The sequence below is a fragment of the Trachurus trachurus genome (assembly GCF_905171665.1).
Source record: "Trachurus trachurus genome assembly, chromosome: 1".
In the NCBI taxonomy this organism is placed as follows: Eukaryota; Metazoa; Chordata; class Actinopteri; order Carangiformes; family Carangidae; genus Trachurus; species Trachurus trachurus.
In genome coordinates this window covers 23,988,682-24,011,346 of record NC_139891.1, presented here as the reverse complement: position 1 = coordinate 24,011,346, position 22,665 = coordinate 23,988,682, and the positions used below count along the sequence as shown (strand labels likewise).

At 41.5% G+C, this 22,665-nt stretch overlaps 1 protein-coding gene across 2 annotated transcripts in view; it reads right to left on the bottom strand.

Annotated features, from left to right (window-relative positions):
* Nucleotides 1-1,108: 1,108 nt before the first annotated feature.
* arhgap10 (Rho GTPase activating protein 10) overlaps nucleotides 1,109-22,665 on the bottom strand; it is a 50,127-nt gene continuing 28,570 nt past the window's right edge. Inside the window, exons 15-22 of one of the 2 annotated variants that reach the window (XM_083978920.1) lie at nucleotides 22,370-22,428; nucleotides 20,736-20,841; nucleotides 18,853-19,012; nucleotides 16,169-16,310; nucleotides 13,483-13,642; nucleotides 7,162-7,257; nucleotides 5,710-5,801; nucleotides 1,109-2,887 (exon numbers count right to left, since the gene is read on the bottom strand). In XM_083978920.1, the coding sequence (XP_083835046.1) occupies nucleotides 2,799-2,887; nucleotides 5,710-5,801; nucleotides 7,162-7,257; nucleotides 13,483-13,642; nucleotides 16,169-16,310; nucleotides 18,853-19,012; nucleotides 20,736-20,841; nucleotides 22,370-22,428 (904 nt within the window). In that variant the 3' untranslated portion in view covers nucleotides 1,109-2,798. The remainder of the gene's footprint in view (nucleotides 2,888-5,709; nucleotides 5,802-7,161; nucleotides 7,258-13,482; nucleotides 13,643-16,168; nucleotides 16,311-18,852; nucleotides 19,013-20,735; nucleotides 20,842-22,369; nucleotides 22,429-22,665) is intronic. The other variant, XM_083978921.1, reaches the window with a different exon arrangement.

Sequence of the window (22,665 nt, the reverse complement as noted above, 5' to 3'; positions counted from 1 at the left end):
GTGTGGGGGGGTTATGATGAAGCGCCCCGGGGGTGGGTAGTGGGAGTGACAGTGGGGGAATATTTTTGCCCATCTCATTAGCTCTGCCTCATTTCATTATGTAATCACCACGTCTGCGGCCGCTTCAGGGACCTACTGGACATATGTGTTGCACTGAAACCACAGCTTCTACCTTTATTTTATTTTTTACAGTGTGTTTACTTTTTTAACAGTGCGTCAGCCCAATTACTGTCTGCAGGTATGAGCGTGGCAGTGGAGTGATGGTTATTATGTAACTGAGGGCCGAAGCACTGGGTCTAGAGGCCATTTGATGTATTAATTACACAGATGTAGTCTAAGAATTAACATGCGTGAAGCAGAGATGTTAATGGATCAGGGAGGTGGAGGTGGATTAGTGCATGTTTTCCTCTGTGAAAGATTACCATCTATTTTTAATCCCCTTTTGGAAAGTTATTTTGGAAGTAGCTTTTAGTCAGACAGGCCGGTGCAGGTCAATATAAAGAGGAAGGATTACATTACACTACATGGCTCAGTGTAGCTGCACCGGCTGCAGAATGAGTCCTTGTTTCATCAGTAACTTTATTCTTAGACTCTGTGGGAAACGGTGGGCCTTCTCACTGACATGATGGAGAAGTCATCAAAACCTAGACCAGCAGTGGACAGTAAACAACTACTTCACTACTGGACTGTATATGTTTTCCAATATCTTTAGATTTGAGTATTATTATTAATAAGAAGAAGAAACATGTGACTTTCACTACACTTCATACAGAAAAGTAATATTGTAATTTTGGCTTTTTTTTTTTTTTTTTTTTTTACTTTTATTTTGAAAATCTAACATACTGTATGTCAGTCTTAATTTGGAAGGCATGGCCAACTCCTACACTGATGGCTATGTCAGATGAAGATGAGGCAGAATATTGCATGTTTGAAATGTAAGAAATAAAGAAAGATTCTTGAGGTTTTTATGTTTAACAAATTTACAGTACCACGACCAAACTTCATCACTTCAAAAAAAGGAATAAGAAAGTATTAAAATAAATGCTACAGGCTTTTTCCAATCTCTAAGTTCTAAGGTCAATTCTTTCAGTCTTATCACTTATTCAACAGAAAAAAATGGTTTTCAGAGCTTTTCTTAAGTTTTTGTACTGTATAATCTCAATACATCTGTCTTATTTTGGAAAACACATTTCTTACAGTCTAATAATGTATTTGTTGAAATCACATGAAATTTCTTCAAGTTTAGCTTATCATTTATCACATTTATTTCATGGCAGGAACACACAATGCAATAAAGAAAAAAAATCTTTATTTGTTTAACATTGATCAAAAGGATACCCAAAGGTATAAAAATGAAGGAAGTCAAGGCCCTTGACAAACATCAAAAATCAAAGGTCTTTAAATTATTGAAACTGCGACAGAAAACACGAAGAATCTGCAGAACCGAATCTCTCAGAAAAAAACAGAACAAAACAAAAAACAAGTGTCTTGTTGAACAGCTGAGGGATGAAAGATAATGTGACATCAATACGACCTAAAAAAGAAAAATCGGTAAAACCTGTCCATCACTTAACAGAGATTTGTGTAATATACTTGGTAGTCATAACTCTTTCAGGCTATATACAGTGACTGGATACTGATAATAAAACTTCTAAATCACTTGTTCCACTGAGGTTGAAGACAAAATAATGATAAAATTAAAAACTTAAATTTCAACTTGGTGGGAGTGTCTCATTTCTCTGCTCAGAGGGAACTGAGCAACGTTAAACAAAAAAATAAAGTTTTAAAAACAAACAAAACACATAAAATGACAAGAAAAAGACTTGGTTTCATCAGCATCTGTAGATATTTCACCTGTTGAATCTGTATGATGCTAGTGTTTAACACAAGAAGGTTCACTGGGCATCAAAGAGGCGTTTCACTGTAAAGGAGTGCACCGAGAACAAAAAGTGTGTTTAAAATCCATTAAATCACTGTGCCAATTAAATAAAAACAAAAATTACAGTCGCAAATGTGCCTCATTTTTGAAATATCTAAATAATCTTAAAACGGCATAAACATGTAATATCTTATACGTGAAAGCAGTAACACTCCAATTCAGTCTCATACGTACATTTAGCGGGTGTCCCAGTGGTTAAGGCACGAACTGTAGTTATGGCTTATCTGTTACCAGCTGAAAAACTGGTTTGCGTGCATCGTCGTGGATGGAGGTGAAAAGCCGCGGTGATGCGAGCGCTCACATTCCACCTTAAGTAGTTTCTGAGGATCATTCTTTGACTTGGCAGCTCATGGATACCATGTATAAAACGGGATGTGGGGGGCGGGGGCAGAAGAGAGAGCGAGGTCTTGCACAGAGAGACGCCCGCTCTCTCTCACTGCCCCTGCTGCTGCTGCTGCTGCTACAAAGTTACTCCGAGGTTTGGAGGCTACAGCGTCTTTGTTCACAGCAGCAACATTGTTAAGTGCAAAGCCATTTTTTTTTTCTTTTTTGGAATTACAACGCTGACATTTGCATGAATACTCAACCAAAGTGACGTCAAACAAAGAAACACGCTTGTACATGCATCACAAATTCTACTCATCAGCCAAAATGCATATACTGATATTTTCTTAACATGAACTCCATCACTGATAATAACATACATCACCTGTTTCACCTGTTAGACTTCTGGGTTTGTTTGTTTATGTTTTGGATAAACGAGGCTCTTTTGTGAGTTTCGGAGTTGAGACACGTGCATCTCTGCAGACTTTTTCCCAAGTGAAGGTGAAAACCTGTCCATAAATATTTCCATGTGAGGCTACAGCATCTCTACATAGTTTTCAGGGATGAGGCCCCTCTTCCCCTCCAGCTCCCCCTCCAGCCAGCCCGGCTCCCGCGACGGGGTCACTGCAGGAGAGGACACAGCGTCACCAGGGGAACAGCACCAGAGGGAGGTGAGGGTGAGGGGGGTGAGAGCAGGGGGGTGAGACAGACAGAGGACACAGCATCCACAGTGTGTATATGTGCATGTGTCAGAGTGAAGAGAGCAGAGGATACAGCAATTATACAGCCACACCAAACTACACTGTGACTTTTTCTTTTTTTTTCTTCATCTCCACTGTAAATCTGCAGTTTGTTTATGGTCCCAACTTTTTCTTGAATTTCACCGGCAGCTGCAAAATGGAGCCTTCAAGACACTGTTTTAGTTTGACAGATGTGTCAGTACATCGAACACTTTAGTGACATGCCTTTTCAAAAAAAAAAAAAAAAATCCTCCCTGGATTCCTGATTTGTCTACAAAATGAGCCAATTTAAAATTTTGAGCGCACCTGAAAAGTCAACAGATGCACGGAGGAGTTGTCAGTGAGGAGTTATAAGGTCACAGTCAAGATGTCACCTAACCTAACCGAGTAAATAGTTTCCTAGCTACAAGTCCAGCAGAGTTCTCGTCTGTCACTTGGATTTATAATGAGTAACTTTTAAAAACAGAACAATATTTTATGTGATTGAAAGAAAGAAAGAAAGAAAGAAAGAAAGAAAGAAAGAAAGAAAGAAAGAAAGAAAGAAAGAAAGAAAGAAAGAAAGAAAGAAAGAAAGAAAGAAGGAAAGAAAGTCAACCATCTGGGAAAGTTTAAATCTGAGGAAACATTTGTTTATATTTATGGTGTTGTTAATACATCAGTAATCTTTAGAGTCACATTAAAGGGATAGTTCGGGTTATTTGACCAGGGGTTGTATGTGATAGTCATGCACATTCAGTGTGTGAACTGTTGTAGATTCAGATCAACGTGCTACCTGTTACGAGAGGAAGCAGGGAAGACCGGCCAACTAGCGGAGCCATGTGCTGCTGCGCACGGGGGCCGCAGAAAAATAATGTGTTTTAGACACTTTAAAGAAAGAACACCCACAGAAACAATCCAATATCCAGTGAAATGTGCACTTCATGTACAATATTTTCAGCGTGTTATCTTCCTGTGAAAACAGCACTTTCCTTTGGCACTACATTTTTTTTTCTCAAAGAGCTGAACTGCCGTATTCCTACGCACAAGCCTCCTGATTCACTCAGCTGACCCGCGGCTGTGGCGTAATACGGTTGTTTTGACGGGAAGATAATCCCTAATCCGCTGAAAATGAAGCATACATTTCAACTTTTTTTTTTCTGCAGGCCCCATGCACTGTGCCGGATGATCTGGATCTACTGTAGGTAACACACATTTATAATACACATAACAGGCTCACACAACCTCACATGAAATAACCCAAACTATCATTTTAAATACACTAGTACGACTTGAAACAAAGACACCCACACCTATTTGCATGTGTGTGTGCTAATCAATGCATAGTCACAAATGCAATGCGAATGACACAGTTACACAGAACCAACTCTGTCAGTTGGCTGTGTAAACTCACCTTAAATCTACACTGTTAAGTATAGATGGAACTTTAAGAAAATCAATAAGCGAGGCAGAGTTGTTATGTTGAAATCTTTTGTCTGACTCTGTGTACAGTGTCAGACAACAGCACTCAAGACCTTTTGACATTTTGCTCATTTGTTATGCGCAGTTCAGACTCAAAGTTCAGACTAGGGGGAGAAAAAAAAAATTACAAATACATTTAGAAACGACTGAATTGAGGAGCAAAAATGTGTAAAATGTCAAAGGTCTCCAAGACACTGCAGATGTTTAGTCAATAAGAATCTGATCGTGTAACATTTATGTAATGTGTCAGTCACTTTGTCTGAAGCCTGAAGAAGTGCTGAAAGACAGGAAGAATGTGAGCACTGAGCAGGGCTGAAGTAAAAATGGCCCAAACTTTGTATCAAGGTAACTGGAGATTGAAGTCCAGATCCAAAAGAAACACACATCATCGTTCCATAATACGTCCACTAAACGCTGTTCAGCTCCAAACGAAACATCACAAAAAGAAAACGGGCCTTACAATATAATTTAATTTGCTTAATAATAATGTGATACTTTATTCGTTTTGCTGTTTATTATTTCAAATAATGAGTTCATATTCATGAGTTGGAAAAATCCACCTCCTATTAAATTCAATTTTTCCATTGATTCATTAAATCGCTTATCCTGACATGAACTTGTCAATCTGACACCGGAGCACCGATGGATTTAATACAAATCAGAAAAAAGGAACAATGTGCATTAGTGTAACGTTTCAGTCCTCTAATCTAATCTATATTTACTGATGACAGCTGTCGCGATTTTGATGTTTTAAATCTTGACTTTACTTGTTAATGGATCTGCGATGGGACTCGCAGCAGATGCTAAAAATGTGAAAAACATGTGGACTCGGTTTGTAAATTGAGAGAAAAACAACATAGATAATTACTCCTAACGTGATGTTTAACCAAAAACAGCCAATAAAAAAGGCAAGGCATTGTGGGATCTTATCAAAGAGGTCTCTCCATACAGCGCCGTAAAGACTCCTGAATATCTACAGTGTCTGTGTCTCACAAAGGAGGGTTTTGACAGAAAATAGGAACTAGAAAATCCTCATTTCCTCTGAGAGTGATTAAAGCTCAGTCGAGCCTCTTCCCAGACACACTGAAGAGCAAATCTGTGTCCCCCCCCCCCTTTCTCCTCTTCCTCCCTCCCCCGCTCTCCCCTCTCTGTTCGATTGAAGATCAGATTGGGTGTTCGGTTTTCCTCCAAATCCAATATGCCAGGGCTGGTTCTGAGTGAGCGACTGGTGTAGGCGATAACACTTACCGGCGTTGAATATTGCGCCGACCTGGAAGGAGAGCTCAGAGTCGTGCTCAGCCTCACATGGGTACACTGCCTTGGCTTTCCTGCTGGTGACACTGAAAAATGAAGGCAATCAGTGAGCTGGCGGAGCTTTGAGGAGGATTACTGCATAGTTCAATCTGGGCCCGGGGCCTGCTTGTTCATTCACTCACTAGCCTGAAACAGCAGAAATGGGCCAGGCTGGAAAATAAGCAAAAGTACTAAGAGAGGAGCTGCTGGGCTATACTACACTCACTTGTTTCGCCGTATCCCTAGTCTGGACAGTAAAAAAAACACACCAACGCGCGCGTGAGTGTGTGCGCGCCCAGACACAGTAAAGATGCACAGCTGCACTAAAAAGGCAGGGACACGTCAGGTTCGCGCCGCAGACAATCATATGGTGAAATAATTAAAAAGTGTCGGGGGTGGGGGTTCGAAAGTAGGTTTGCACACAAACAGGTAAAATAGAAATCTCTCTCCGTCGTGCTTCGGCTTTTTAAATTCACATTTGTGAGCTCAGAAGCAGCATTTTAAATCAGTTTGATGTAAAAGAGTGCCGTCAAAGAAACCACATTCACTGCTCCGCAAAGGTTAGTGAAAAGCTATATTTATGCCACTCCGCTCCCCAAAACATAAAAACTGTTTCCGCTGAAAGGTTGTTTTGCCCACCATTGCAAAGCGTTATCTCGAACGCCAGCAACATTACCATGTAGAAATTGTGCCTTCAACACATGATGCCCTGATAAATATTTCATATTCTTTCTGCAGCGTAGCAACAATGTAGGATGAGAGAAGAGAAAGAAGATATACAAACCAGGAAGAAAAAAAGAGAAAGTCTGTGGTCACAGAGTTGTCAATACTACAGTGTTTAGCAGAGTTCTTGAATTCTGAATTTTTGGGGAAAATGCACTCTTGTGGAGAAATGAGGATTTGTATTTATATGAAAATAACATTAACAGATTGCCAATAGAAAAGACCGAGCTGCTTGCAATTACTTCGGCGACATCTGAAAGCAACGAAAATGAATTCATCGTTTTCTTGTGAAGCAAGCAAAAGCTCAGTTTAACGGACGGACTCACTACACAGTGCTATTCAGTTCACCCACATGTCTGTGTGTGTGTGTGTGCGTGAGAGAGAGAAGCTTCCATTAGTTGTGTTGCATTAAAATCCCTCAGAGCTAAACTAAATCACAGGACAGGTGAATGTACAGGATGAACATTTTTTATTATGATGTGCGGGATTTTTAGACGAGTGAGGGAGTTGCTGATTATTTTGAATGAACATGAAAAGATAAGATGGAAGTAATGGAGCGAGTGAACGAGAGAGTGAAATAGTCTCAGAGTGTGACATTTAACCAATCAGAGTGAATGGGAAACAAATACAGAAAGGAAAGTGGCAGTGACAGGAGGCAGAGAGAGAGAGGGAGCCCTGCTTTACCTCTCCTCTGGCTTCTCTGTCTCTGAGGCAGGTGTGGTGGCAGCAGGTGGGCTCTCTCCTGAAGCTCCGGGGGTGGACCACAACGCTGCTGCAGCTCTGCAGGTAAAAACAAACACACCTCAGCGTGTTAAGATGTTAACACACGCTGTGTTCTCGTTTCGGTCCTGGCGGCAGCTGCACTAAATGAAGGAAGCCGAGCAACAAGTGAGCTAAAGCTGTTGTTATGGAGACAAGGTGAGAGAAATCTCTCCAGCAGGTCCAGAGCTTCATGGCGGTGGGAAGTTAAACTAAAAAATTACACCTGGGTGCAGTATAGGTCATAAATATTAATAAAAAATTAAAATGCAGCAAAAAATTTGAAATAAGAGTACCGGTAATACATCACACATCACACTTTGAGTCACCTTGACAAAGAAGAATAAATCCTCCATCTTTTTTTCATTCTACCACACAGCAGCTACCTCTGAGATAAATCTACAGCCTGCACATGATGAGAATTAAAAAAATAATAAAACAGGCTTTCATAGATAAAATCTTCTCTTCTTCCCCCATCTGCCAAAAAGCCTCTTCCAGAGAAGTGACTCTCAATCATTGCCCATTTTAACCTGAAAGGTAAACTTAAAGAGCACCTTTGATGTATTTCTCTGAAAGGCTGATATTGTGGCTGCTCTTCAGTGTTATGAATTTGAAACTTCTCATTGTAAAAAAAATAAATAAATAAAAGTCACCTACTCAAATGTGACCTGAACTCTTTCTGTACAAAACTGGTCAAGTTCTCAACAACAGGCTGCACTGATAACACGTGTTTAGCCTAAAATATTAGTACTGACAATGTGTTAGCTGTGCTAGTGCCTCCTGGTTGTTTGCCTCTCTCATCCAGAGTCAAAAATATCAACCATTTATGTGAGATTTCTGATGTCATTGTGACCTTTAACCTTTGACCACCAACGTCTACACCAGTTTGTCCATTTCTACCAAATTTGAAAGAAAAAAAAATCCCTCATGTGTTACTCTGAAATTGCATTCACAAGACCCAAATTCTGTTTTGAAAGGTCAGCACACCATTGACCTTTGACACCTGAAAATGCAAACGCTATGTCCTTTAATGCAAGTGAATATCTCTGCTGAATTTGAAGGGATTCCCTTGAGTTCAAGGTGTTACAAAAATATTGTGTCCAGGAGAATAGGACACCCGACCCACCTCAAGAATAATATACCCTCCGAGTCTGACTGTTGCCAGCGTGGAGGAACAAGAACTCAGGCAGTGGATTCAGAATGAGAGACGCAAACAGTCATGAATTAAACATAATGTTTGACTACAGGAAGAATATTCATACACAGGTAGTTGTTTGCTTCTCTGTTCAAAGAATAATTCAAAATAAAATTGTAATTTAAACCTACAGGCCCCTACCACCATTGAGAATCATGTCAGGAGAATGAACTCTACTGAGCTGCAGAGGGAGGTCACTTCAAATTGAATACATTAAAAAACTGTGCAGTCAGGCACAAGATAACCGGGTCTCCTCATCAGAACCATCAATGCATAACAATATAACTGCATCCAGGATCTGAATAGAGGGTTCGTAATGAATCTAATCATGTGCCCTGGTCTTGATACTCATCAGATCTGAACACCTACGGGAGAATTTCTGAAGCGATGTGCTCGACAGTGCTCGTCGCCTTCATCACGGAAACTCAACACTGAGGGAAATAAAAAAGGGGTTCAACAATGATGTCGAACCCTGTGCCCAGCAGTCATGCTGTGGGATGTACAGGATATTACTTCTACCAAGAGCGTTTTACCTGCTGGACAGTTTCAGTGCATGTGGAGTAAAAAAAAAACTAGCTAGCTACAAAGCTACAATAGGGCCAGCATAAATCTCACTGTTAATGATGCATCTTGGGTTTATAATTTTAAATTGTGTGTGGTAGAGAACGTCTCTTTAATAAAGTTGGGCACCCCTTTCCTACACAGTTAGAGAAACAGTGAAATAAATGTCTGATTGACAGTTTATGTATATTTTATCTTTTGATTAGATCTACTGAGCTGATGGACTGAACAGCTGCGGTATCTGGACCACCCGTGTTTGAATGCAGTGAGGGATGGATCTCTGTCTCCTGCTTGATGAACAATGTGAACTATTCATTTGACAGTGTGGGTTATTCATAATCGCTGATCAATATGTCTAGGGTTTTCTGATTGTATCAAGGATTATTCAAGGCCTTTTCTGGGTATACTTTTCTTTTCTTTTTTTTTGTTGGTTTTCTGCTTTGTTTTATCAAATTTTTATTCAATTCAGCATAGTCTGGCCTTGAGGGGTTGTTACCAAGCTGCCTTGTTTGCTTGTTTGTTTTATTATATTTCATTGTCTCTTACAATTTGTAACCAATTAGATGAATACGTCTCTTAAATTTCAATAAAAAAGATTTTTATATTTTTGATTTTTGTATCTCAGAAACTAAAGTCTATCAACAGTGTCCATGAACCGCTACTGTAGTGCCTGTGCTTTACTCTCGCTGTTGTCGTTGCCATGCCAACACGCCTATGGCCAACCTACAGGATGGAGGTGGGGGTCCTGGTAAAGGCAGAGTGGAGCAGAGGAGAGCAGGAGACTAAGCCAGGCATCCCTCTGTGTTCCATGCCTGCCCCAGGGCCAGTGCTAATACAGCACATAATGAGCAAATTGCTCCTAGCTGCCGCTCCCATAGAGACGTTAATAAAGGCAATTAGAGGGAGCAGCTGGGGAGGGGCTGGAGGTTGAGAGGATGTTGTGAATAGTGGTTATGCTGGCACCGGTGAGAGAGAGAGAGTGAGACTGCCTTAAGGGAGGACATGGTAGGGGATCTTATGTGGACATAGGTGGAGGTGAACACACTTCCCCCCCCCTCTGTATCGCTTCTCCTCTCAGTTTCTTTCCCCTGCCTCCCTCCCCGAGCGCTTGTCCATCCCCAGCAGTGGCTGTTCCGTTCGGGCCCGGCCTGACTGTGGGTGATTTATAGCTCTGCAGCAGTGTGGGGCCACTGTGGTGCTCAGCTGCTCCACATCAGCATGGGGGGACAGTGCGCTGCAGTGCAGCAAATCCACTCATTAACCTGGGCCCAGGCAGAACCACTGTCTGCCTGGGCCTCAGCCAAAAGGAGGGAGAGCAGAGGAGCACCACCACTTCACCCACCAGCAGGTGAACCCACTCACATACACACAAATAAGATAATAAGATAATATTAAAACAGAAAATGCACACACATACACATTTAAGAGAAGTTATCAACACATCTAACTGCTTATTTCATTTGGAGGAGGCTTATACAGGTCCTTGAAGATTCTTTTTATATAAACAGATATCTAAATAATTACAGAATAAACAGTTAGAGGAAATCAGTGCACGCCACATGGCTGCCCTAGAAACTTGTTAAATGTACCAGAGGTAAATGGATTCATCCCAAAATTGCTCTAACAATTACAGCTAAGCCAAACCGAGGGAAATCGTTTGCCATTTCTCTTCAACAAAAATAGCATTGAGCTTTGAATTGCTCATCCGTTGTTTTTACCCATCACAGACCAAGCTAAGCTTCTTCCGTAAACATGATTAAATACAGTAAATGGGGACTCATGTGAAAACGCACTGTGTGAACCCCCCACCCTCCAGATGTTAGTAATATTTGTAACAAGTGTTTATGAATATTAAGTTCGAAGTTGTGGGGAATTTTAAAAGGTAGAAATATAATACACAGAGGGGATACCATCTGATTATTTAAAAAAGCATCATGTCAAAAGTATTAAATTACACTGTGAATATCCAAATCCAGAGTGAACCATAACTGGGGGTGTTTTGGTTTATTGTTTTAACCATGAGGGTTATCGCACTGCCAGGTTAGTAGCAGTGAGAAATTCATCAACAAAAGCGAACTGCTGCTTCTCATTACTGCAGGAATTTCACCCTGCAGCATCCAGGCCTCGTTGATCCTGGCGGGGAGCTAACACGGGGATGAGCAGGGCTATCAGCTGTCTTTCTGCTAAAGGAAGAAGGGCAGCGGTGGGATTTAGCAGTGTTTCTAGTTGAAGGTGGGATCAAACCTACAGCCGAGCTGCCCGCACCCAGCCACCGCCGGTTTGGGTGGGCAGGAAATAAGCTCTGATCCACCATTTTATGATCCACAGCTGTCTGCAAGGGAGAGACGTGGAGGGTTGGAGGTGGGGCGGAGGAGATGGAGAAAGAGAGAGAGAGAGAGGGAGAGAAAGAGGGAGAGCAGGAGGAAAAGAGGCCAAAAAATGTAACTTCATTGGGCAAGACTTGGGGCAACAGCACCGATGGGAAAAGCTGTGACTGAATTTAGGAAGAGGAGTAATGTGGCGCGACATTGAAGATGACGGAGATGATAAATCATGCCACAGTCCACAAAGAGTTATTGCATGATATGGTGACTCAGGATGCATTTTTGTGTATGACCAGGCAGATTCTGCTGTGGCTGTGTGTATCTTGCAGGAAAAAGGGGCTAAAATGTGCTGTTTTCCAGGTGCACTTCTGAGCACACCAGAGTGCAGATAACACATTCCTGCGAGCGGCTGCAAATAATCTCGGAAATGCCACCCCTACTGCTCCTTTTGGCTCAGACCGGACCCGAATCCCTGGGTTCCAGGCCAGAGAGGTGCTGTGCTAACAGGTCTCCACCATCTCACATGCTAAGATTTATGAGTGAACAAAGCCAGGGCGACACCCTGTGACATATGGCGCAAGTCTTCATAAAGGGACAGGGGCTGCAGCTATAAGGGTAAACAAGATGAATATCTCCCCAATGTCAATACGATTTACACGGCCAACGCACGGCCACCTGTCTCCCAAACAAATAAGAGCTGAGATTTACGACCTCCTCCTGGTTACTCCTTCCGTCCTCCAACATGATGCCACATATGTGGGAAAATAGAAAAAAAAGAAAACACCAGCAGAAAAAAAGGAGTTGGTTACATAAGTAATGTAGAGGCTTCGTCTGTCTAATCCTGCAACTTAGAGAAAAAGCTTGATATAAAAAAGCCTGCGCACGCACAGACATGCACACACACACCCACAGAGGTCAGTGTGAGACGATCGCATTGTCCTCTGTCAGGTTGTGAGGTAGATTTGTTTTTATTTTACAGCTCTTTTCAGCTGATGGAGAAGGGGAAGGGGAATGAGGAAAAGTCTATTTCAAGGTGAATGTGTAGACATGACATAGCAGAGAGTCGAACATCTGCAGCATAACCCAATAATTTATCTCTCACATCAGCATTCAAGACAAGTCAGTGGCTGGAAACAACAAAAAAAGGACCAAGGACTTAGTAGAGAAAGTGAGGACAGAGAGGAGAAGCCAGAGAGAAGCAAAGCAAAGCATCAAATCATTTTCCATCTCATGCTCGTGCCAAGACAGAGGGAGAAAGGTAAAAAAAACAAAAAAACAAAACCAAAACCCCCCAAAAAAACAGCCGCTGACGTGACTGTAACAGCTCAGGGGCCGACACTAAAAATCCATTTCACTATCAACACTATCAATAAAGACTGAGATGCTTTTACGACCGTTCTATTCACAATGCTGAAAAATCGATCCTGTTCATGAATAATAATGATGGTTTCTCTTTGCTTAATAAGTTGTTCTTTTGCTTTTTTTGTTTTTTGAACCAGAAATGGAAAGGACAGAACTGGGCCCCATACATAAAGTTCAGGAAAGTTTAACTGTTTCCCCATGATGCAACACAGGAGTAAAAATGAATTGTATTTGGATGTTTTTATGGGGGAGAAGAAACATCACTCAGAAAGTGAGAGCTTTCAGAGCCACCATTTACCGGCTCTGTCGGAGTGTACTGCAAGCTAATAGAGGCAGGATTCACCCGTCATCTCAGTCTGCTGTATGAAACATAAGTGATGGCTGAACCAAGTTTCTGTCGGGTAAGAGAGGAGATAAAGATATACAGCGGAGAAAGTGTAAGGATGCAGTGTTTTTCTTTGCAAGTGATAGCAATTTACAATGATCAACAATTAACAATGTCTTATAAAAGAATAATAACAAAAATGAAAATGTCAAATTGATCTGATGGACCATTGAGAGGACTTTATACATGAAGTATAAACATCCAACTTTAATTATGGAGGTAAAGTATGGACTAAATGAGTCAAGAGTTACATCAAGATAAGTGAAGAACCTGCGATCGGTACAGTGAAGGTACATTTTCCACTTTTGGATGTAAACCCTGTATTTCTCATTAGTGATTGCCTACTGTGGATCTGCTTACTACACAACCAGCACCTGCATTTTGACTGGTGCAGTCACATATTGATCTGAAGCACTCACCTGGAGTCGCTGCCTGTGCTGAGGCTGGAGTTAAGGGGGGGATGGACACTTTTCTCTGGAGCCGTCTCCGAGGCTGACGCCGACGATGACTGTGACGATACGGACTCATTGCTGCCCATTGATGTCTCATCTGTAGCTAGGCTGGAGCTATCTCCCATCGCTGAAAACAATGAAGAAGAAAAAAACAAGAATTAATGACCTGCGGTTATCTGCCTACACAACTTGAGTTTCAGATTACATCCCCGTTTAAGTCTTGAATGATGGCTAAAAAGTATTTTCTCCCAGTGAATGTTTGTGCCAAATCTGAATAAATTCTATCACAGCATTAAAGAGATATCATGTCTACAAGATTGGGACATACAGCCTGGAAACAATAAACCTTTTGGCCCTGGTTGTATCTGCGGCAGATGAAAAAAATAAATAAACGTGTTTTAATTTTATTCTACTGTAAAAGATTCAGCCTAGTTCAGCTAGCTCATGATAGGTTGTCTGGTAAAACGGCCAAATACTTTATCAATATACAGTATAAACTAATGCTGCATCGACAGGGGACGTTATAAATCAAACTGCTGTCAAAACAGGAGAGATTCACTACCAAGTTTTTATTGTTCATAATAATACAATCCTGCACTCATAGGCAGGAACCTAAGAAACACAAGGGAGATCCAAGCTCTTTTATTTCAATTTTACTGTCAAGTACAAATCTTGCTTTTGGGAGACTGGAGAGGCACACAAGGAGCCGGTACAGTTGAAAAAGGAGTTTGTTTGGACTATTTCTCCTCTTTTCCCCAATCGATTACTTATCAAAGCACTCAAAACAGAGGTCTATAGTTAATTAAGATTGAATAATGCCGGCCTTACAGCCTAATTACGACTGAATGTAATAACAGTGTATACACATTCTGCATTTGTTAATTATGTTTTTTGATTTATATTATTTTCCCAGCTACTTTCAAATTAATGGAATGGCTGATATAAATAAAGAAGATCTGCACAGGTGTTATAAATGATAAGACCTCAGGTGTTTTATGTCTTTTTAAAGTAGTTATTGCTGGAAGTGTTGCATCTGTTTTATTATAATATTATTAAATCATTCGTGTTTTTAAAAAGTGAAACATCCAAATCATTTACAATTAAGCATCTGCCAAGAGCTTCATATATCCCCCTGCTATTTTTACATGAATATAATGACACATATTCATCCACTCAGGTGTTATGATTGATTAGACCACCGGGATGAATATAGGTGGATCTATGCTGGGAATTATATGAGGTCATATGTCCCAGCCTTACAGATATAACAACGAAGGAATTACACTCATTAATATTGGGGGAAAATATCTCAATCTTTTAGCACATTTCAAAATTAAAATCAGCTTTAAACTCTATTTTTAGGATAACAATCTATCAAATGAGAATGTGAAAACAATGTGAGACTGTGATAGAAGTCACCATGAACCATGAACCTACAGAGAGTTATCACCTGAATCTTCAGCTCCACTCAGTTTTACAGACTTTATGGTAAGTTTAGCTGCTCCCTCCACAACTTTGGTGTTTTAGTTCACTGCTGTCACTTTGGTGGTGTTGTTCTAGGCTGCAGCAGGCAGGCAGTTGTTTTCAGCAAAAAATACTCAAAAAAAAACTGACTGTACAGTATCTGCTCAGCAGCAAACAGCAGAGACACAGTAAGAAGAAGCTTACTGTACGGTCGAGTTGGTAGAGACCAAAAACTGAGCTAAAAGAGGTGGCCAGATACACCGCACCACATGATAACATTGCTCTGACTGTGACTATTGAATGTATTGACTATTGACATCAGCAACTACTTCCCAACAAGTTAACAGTATCAATATAAAAGATAATATGTCAACACTTGAAAAAAAAGATGTGTCATCTCCTGAAAAATATGAATTGTCTGCGCTGAAATGTTTGCTGACAGAAAGACTGATGATTGCAGATCTCTTCACATGTGTACCATGTCTGCAGGGATATCAGATATGATGTGGTGTCACATGCATACATAAATACTCTCCTCTCTTTGCCACTGCATCATTCTAAAATTTGGTTTTGCCCTGTGAATGCTGAGACAACTTACTTTAAATCCATTATAGGGGACCCATATAAAAGACACAAAGGTTAAAAAAGGATTATGCCTCTCATCCCTGATATTAAAATACCCCACGGTAAAAGCTGGCGCGAGGGAGGCAAAGAGAGGCAATCTGGTAAGCAGATTTAGACTCCCTTGGTATTGTGAAGGGGAAGGGATTTGACTAGTCTCGGATCAGAACTTGCTGGAGTCAGATTTGTTTGGGTCACCAGGTCAGGTGATCAGCCAGCCTGATGCATCAAACTTCAGAGGAGACTAGGAGTGAATTTTAAGCATTTGAAAATAAGCAAACAAGGGCACTTAAAGTCATGAATGCAAATCTCCACCACACAGAATTACAGAGAGGAGGAAGCTGAGTTCAGTGTGTCATCTGTGGACACTGCTGTGGTCACTAGGTAACAGAGGGGCTAAATGTGAGTGATGGAGTGATGTGAGTGCATTATAAGTTTTAGGTTCATAGATTTATATAAAACATTGTAATTCTGTATGGTATATATTGTACAGTCTTGTGTTGTACTTCCTTGAATATATTCAGACGTGAGGAAACACACAGCTGCACATGATGTGTACATGTCTTACCATTCTGAATGTCTAGGGATTGTGGGTTGTAGACAGCCACAGGCCGATTCTGTCGAGGCAGCTTCTTGGACTGCCTTGCGGGAGCAGAGAATACTGGGGCAGCAGGTGAAAGAGGGCACGACTCTGGAGCATCTGCAAAGATCTGAATACACAGCGAGCGAGTAAGTCTCTACCAAGACTAAATGCACAGAGTCCAGGAGAGTTGAGCAACAGCAGCAGCATCATGTCCTCGACTGACCTCACTTTAGTCAACGGGTTTTAAAACTCACAGGCTTTATGTAGTGGTAGATGAATGGAAAAAGGCCATTTGCAGCCACAGCATGTGCTCCCAGGGAAAGCTGAGCAGCTCATTGATTGGACCCTAAAAACTGCATGTGAGAGGATTTTGTTTGTGCCAAAATAAACAAGAGTGGCTCCACATGTAACGCAATCACATCCCATCCAGAAATCTGGGTCTAAGTAAAGGTGACACTTCTCCTCAGAGAAATTGACCCACCCTCTGAAGGAGTGGAGAGTAAAATAAGCAGGGTTTGGACTAAAGGAGGGCTGGCCAACTGGCGCAGCCTGTTTACACCGGGCCGTGTTTACATATAAACTTCAGATGTGGAGTTAAAAGAGAATAGGGCTGCAGAGGAGAGGAAGTCTCAGCAGAGCCTCCGAAAGGATCACAGACGAGGAGGGGAGGGAGGCAGGGGAGGGAGAGAGGGAGGGAGGGAGGAAGAGAGAGAGAGAGAGAGAGAGAGAGAGGGAGAGAAAGTGGCAGAGTAAGTGAGACAGAGTGTGAACAGGAGAGGCAGACAGAGAGGAGGGGGCATGAGAGAGAAAGAGAAAGAGAGAGAGAGAGGGAGAGGGAGGGAGGGAGAGAGAGCGAGAGAGAGAGAAAGTTTGTAGGAGAAAGGCAGATAGAAAAAGTGAGAAATCTGATATGGCTGAGAGTTTCTGCTGCTTCTCCCTCTCCCCCTCTCTCTCTCTCTCCCTCTCGCCTCTCTCTGCAGATGGAGGTGAATGTAAAACAGAGTCTACTGTTGGTATCTGGGGGTATCAACAGTCTGGAGTGGGACTCAGCTGTGAGGAAAGTTAATGCCTGTCTGTCTGTCTGCTCAACTTTTCCCCTCCTCTAACACGCTGTACTTTCCAAAATGCTCTTGCTGCATTCTAACACTACATCCTTTATCACCTGGACGGTGTTGGATACCCATGGGTAGCCTCAGACACGAGCTGGATACACTGTGAGGCTGGTGTTGTTTTAGCACATTTGTATACCCTGTAGGTTTTCACCCGGCCTCTGTATTCTCTCACACCCCGCTTTAGATTTGCGAGCTTGGGTGGGGGACATTATTTGCAACACACATCATCTCCCATTAATGAAACTGGAGGGGGAAAAAAAACACTAAAAGCTCCTGGTTTCATCTGATTCTACACAGAGTGCAGCGCTGCTCCAAACAGATTAGAAAACTAATCTCAAACCTTTTTCTCTTCTGACACGGAGAATTATCCCCCTTTGAGGATTGATACCGATTAATGACATTCTGGGGAGATTACATGATCCCATGAACTACACATTATGAAACAACTCATAACCAAAATAACTGTATTTAGGCAGACGGGGCACCTTCCTAAAATTATAAAATGTATATGATAATCTACAGAATAATCAGCCTCCTGAAAAATGATGAGTACCATGTGGTTAATGCTGGTATAAGCACTCGGGGCTCCCCCTATTGGCTGCATTAAATAGTTTTGGAAGTGCAACTGCTGTCTAACTCGGAGCCTTACAGTATTGCATGGGTGAAGGGTTTGCTAGTTTAAGGAGGATGTGGTACCATCTCATTATCTGTGTACATTATTTCTGCTCACTATTTTGCAGAGTAAAAAATAAATACAATGTACATATTCCCAACCAGACCACAAAGTGACGACAGCACAATATGACACATTTTCATGGCTAACAGCCAACAACAAATAGGACCCAGAGAAGAGAAGAGCATCACATCCTCCCTAATTGAGACTCTTACTCTGCCCAAATGAAATTCTGGTTGTCAGGTACAGCACGGTGTGTGCACCTTTCTGCCAACAGAAACTGCCAAATCGAAACTTGAGAACAAAATACAAAAACTTCAAAACAGTGGTGCAATAGTGGGAAAGGGCTCTCTGCCAAGAAAGCAGGACTTAGAAGCAGCCGATTATAAGCTTCGCTTGCAGATTTATTATCCCTCCGTATCAAGTAATTACATACTACTGAGGAAGGTAAACACAAAGGTGCTGTGTGTGTTGTCATGTCACCTAATTCAGATTTCTTTTGGAGCTATCTCTGCACCTTCTGTTGCCTAGTGTGTCTAGCATTTAGTAAATAGCAGTGGATGGCAAGTGAAAACATAATTACAGACAAAATGTTGCAGTGACAGAGTGAATCATACAAGAACAGACAGAAATGATGATTTGGCCAATCAAAAAACAGACATTTTTGGAAAAATGGGAAATAATAACACAATAAAAAAAGCTTTTCCTTCTCTATTACTCCAGACATGGTGCTGATAATCTCCGCTGGAAGATGTAGTGTTACGAGTTGACACTTCTGCTGTTCAGGGAGTGTTCAGTTTCAAGTGTATTACTGTTGTATTACTTTGTGATTGTACAATCGATTCTGCACTGCGTGTTCAGTAAACCCCAGTCCTGTGCGTTACCTTTTCTTGGTGTTCAATGAGGATTTCCACCACAATGTTCTGGAACTTGAGATCCATGATGGCAGCGACAGTCTCCTCCTGTGGCCTCATTAACGTGGGGCCGAACACCACGCCTAGGTTGGCCACGGTCATTAGGTTCTGTTTGCTGTGTGCCGCCACCCTGAGGAAACACAGACTCATATTATAAACATTTTACCTTGTGCACCAATTTACTCACTCAGATTCACTGATATTACATTTTTGAGATGTGGCATTTTAACAGGAAAATGACACTCAACTTAACTAGTTAACTGCAATGTATACTATTAAGAAAAAAATATAAAAGCACTAAATGTCAAAAACTGCAGTCCCTCTAATGACCACTAGAGTCTGGATGCAACAGTGACTCAATTCCCATTGAGTACGATAATAAAATGTTCAACTTTACAGCAGAAAAAAACATGTTTACAGCCTGGTTCAAAAACTTTTGGTTCCTACAACTAACTTCCTCCTGCATTATAACAACTGTAAGCTTCAAAACCTGCTCTTCAGAAATCTGTGGGTGATGTCACGGAGGCTACGTTTTTACTCACAGACTAAGGCTGTAAATAAGGATGTAACCTCTGTCTTAAAATGTAGGTTTTTACCATAAAAAATGGTTTAACACAGTTTATAAGCCACCCATTAATCCTGTATTTAATTTAGTTATAAGATAGTGGACACATGAGGCTTCCCTCATACACTCCAAACACCACTATGAATGAGTCAGACATGTCAACAATGCTGGAATACAAACAGGTCGGGGCTGGTCCACTTCACCAGTTGATATTTAAGCAGAGGAAGGACCAGTACTTTATTAAATGTCTTCTACATCCCTTTCAAAATTGGAACACCTTCAGCAGATGGAACCTTATATTAGGAGGTCAAAAAAAAAAAGGGCAGAAAAACCTTTATTTGAAAAAAAAGTTTTACGGACAGGTGAAGAGATTTCACAGTCAAAATGTGATGATATGCAATGCATCTGCAGAGAGACAGTTTAAATAGCTTCAAAGGATGCCTTTGAAGACAAAAACACTGGTGACAACTCACATTTATAACATCTCTCAAACCATTTCAGATAGGAGTGTGAAATTCTGGCTTTGCTTCCTTCCCCTGCAGGACATGCACGCACGCCAGCTTCAGAAAAATATTCGAGTCTCTCCAGTCTGGAGAATTTCACGCTGGATAATCCAAATTCAATTTCAATAGCGCTGCCTTTTTACCAGAGCCTGATTCTGCTGTGGGTTTCTATGAAATAAGATCCACCAGACTTTCACTGCCTCAGGGAAGAGGGATTATTTACTTATCTTCAATTTGCTCATATTTAGTTTATAAAAAGCTTGCTGAGGTAAAACCTTGTAATGTTAGCTAACATTATTTAAATCTTTCCTCCTATCTAATCTCACAAATGGAGTGACGCACAATAGTGGTCCATCCAGGGGTGTACAGAGTAATCTCAAGAGAGGGCTTAATTTGAGTGGTCCATTTCATTTCCCTTCACTGGTGGGCTGCAGAACCGCATGCTGAACAGGTACAGTAAGCTACACAATCCTCCTCCAGCAGATTTAAATATACACCAAAATGACCCAAGAAAAGGCAAAAAAGAAAAAAAAAATCCAATGCTAGTGGCATCAATTTCCTTACCCAGCAGTCACTGAGTAGACAGAGAAGAGATGGAGTGACAGCAGGGAAGGGGGAGTGAAGAGAGTGGGAGTGAGGGAGAGAGAGAGAGAGAGAGAGAGAGAGAGAAAAAGCATGTGGAGTGAGAATGAGGAGACAGACAGGAAGAGCAGAAAGAGAGAACTCAGAGGGAGCGAGGCGGTGGAGATTGGGTGAACTATGACCAAGGAACTACGAACACTCACTTGGCCAGATGCTTCATAAGCAGCCCGAGGACTTCTCGATTCCTCTCCGGGAGTTTGTGGACCAGGCAGTGGACGGCTTGGATGCGAGACTCTGGACTTCCACCCTCTGTTCAAACGCAGAAGCAAACCGTAACACTCAAATTAAACTACAAGGATTTCTCTGTGGCTCCTCAGGTGGCAAAGAGCCAACGCAGCAGCTGAGCCCAAATACTGTACAACAAAAAGCAAATTCAAATTCAAATGATGATGATGATGATGATACACTACCTACATTTGAGCAGCACACACACTCAAGTTTAAGGTACAGAGAGAAGAATTTAGTGGAAGAGTTCAACTATGTATTTACTGCTGTGACACTGCTGGAAATTTAAAAACTGAACAAAAGTTAGTGGACTTTTGGAGACACAGCGCTCACCCCTCAAACATACAGAGTTACACAGTAGAGGATGAAACACTCCAGTTTAAATAAGTGAAGAAGAGGTGTGATGGTGATGTATGGTCTGAAGCCTCCCAGAATTTGGCAGCAGGGACCACCGTGCTGGCAGAGGAGATAGCTTTACGTTACTGTCTCTACCATATAAAGGGGTTGTGTTAAAACCCCCAAGATCATCTCTTAAACATTTCCTCACACATGGGCATCTGACCGCCCACACACACAAACACATACACACTCATGCACAGACACACAAAATATCATTACTATGGGAACGACAAGGATTTAAACATGGAAAAAGCTTCTTATGGATGCTGTCACCCATCAAAAAAATATTCATTGCTAATCCACTTTTTCCCCCTCGTTATGAGGGCATTGCGAGCGCCTGATAAAAATGTCAACCTGATCCAATTAAAGCACTTGTTGTAATAAGATTCAAGTTTGGCTTGCTTTGAAAACATTTCATACAGAAATGATGTTATGTGGGCGAATAGAAAAAAATGCTTCTTTTGCTGTTCAAGGTCACTGGACCATTTGAGGGCATGCAAATTACGGCATGTTTGCCATTTTAAACCTTTTATCCCTAACTTTTAATGGCTTATTTGGCCTTCTTTTTTTTTGCGGCACTTAAAAACAGGTAGAAATTGTAAGAATATGGACGGTGGGCTCACATGGGCTTCTTGAATATATAATAAATGTCAGAAACTGTATTATAAACGAGTCAGAAGAGGCAAAAAGTATGTCTAAGTCAAACGCAGCTGAAAGGCTCTTTGGTAAAAAAAACTGGGAGTCAACTTCAAACATATTTAAACGGAGAATAACAAGTTTCTGAAACTAAGTAAGAGGTCATAAAACTATAGCATTAGGCTTCTCAAGAAACTGCTGTCATGTGAAAGTGACCGAGGATACTTCCTATTAGCATTCAAGACCACACGGCCACAACAGCTTTCAGAGTATGCATGCTTAAGACGGTTGACCACTATTACCCCAGTTCCCTTAAAAGAATGGTAAAAGTAATTTAAAAGGTGTTAATACTGTTCTCACTTCAGTGCACGTTTTCAATAACTCACTGAAGAAGAACAAGCCATTGGACTCCAGTGTTTAAACAGATGTGATGTCCTTTTCAGGGTGATACAACACATGAATTTATATGGTGTTGTTTACTTATGATCTGCACTCAGATGCGGGGTTACAAACTTACTCGCAGGGCTGATGAACTCTTTGTAAAGTCCATAGGTCATCAGCGGCTCAGGAAGGCTCCTTCAGAGGGGAGAGGGAGAGAAAGAGAAAAGAGAGGAGGGTGGGTGGGGTGGATGGATAGAGAGAGTTGAAGTGAGCGAGGGGGTACAGAAATAGCCGGCACACTGTTTTATAGGGTCTGCACACAGCAATGATTAATGTGGCCAGGCCAGGGGATGGAATTAGATGGTGCACGCGTTGAGATAACCAAGTTCATCTGAAGGTACTTTCACACTGCAGCTGGCCAGTGGCCAGAGG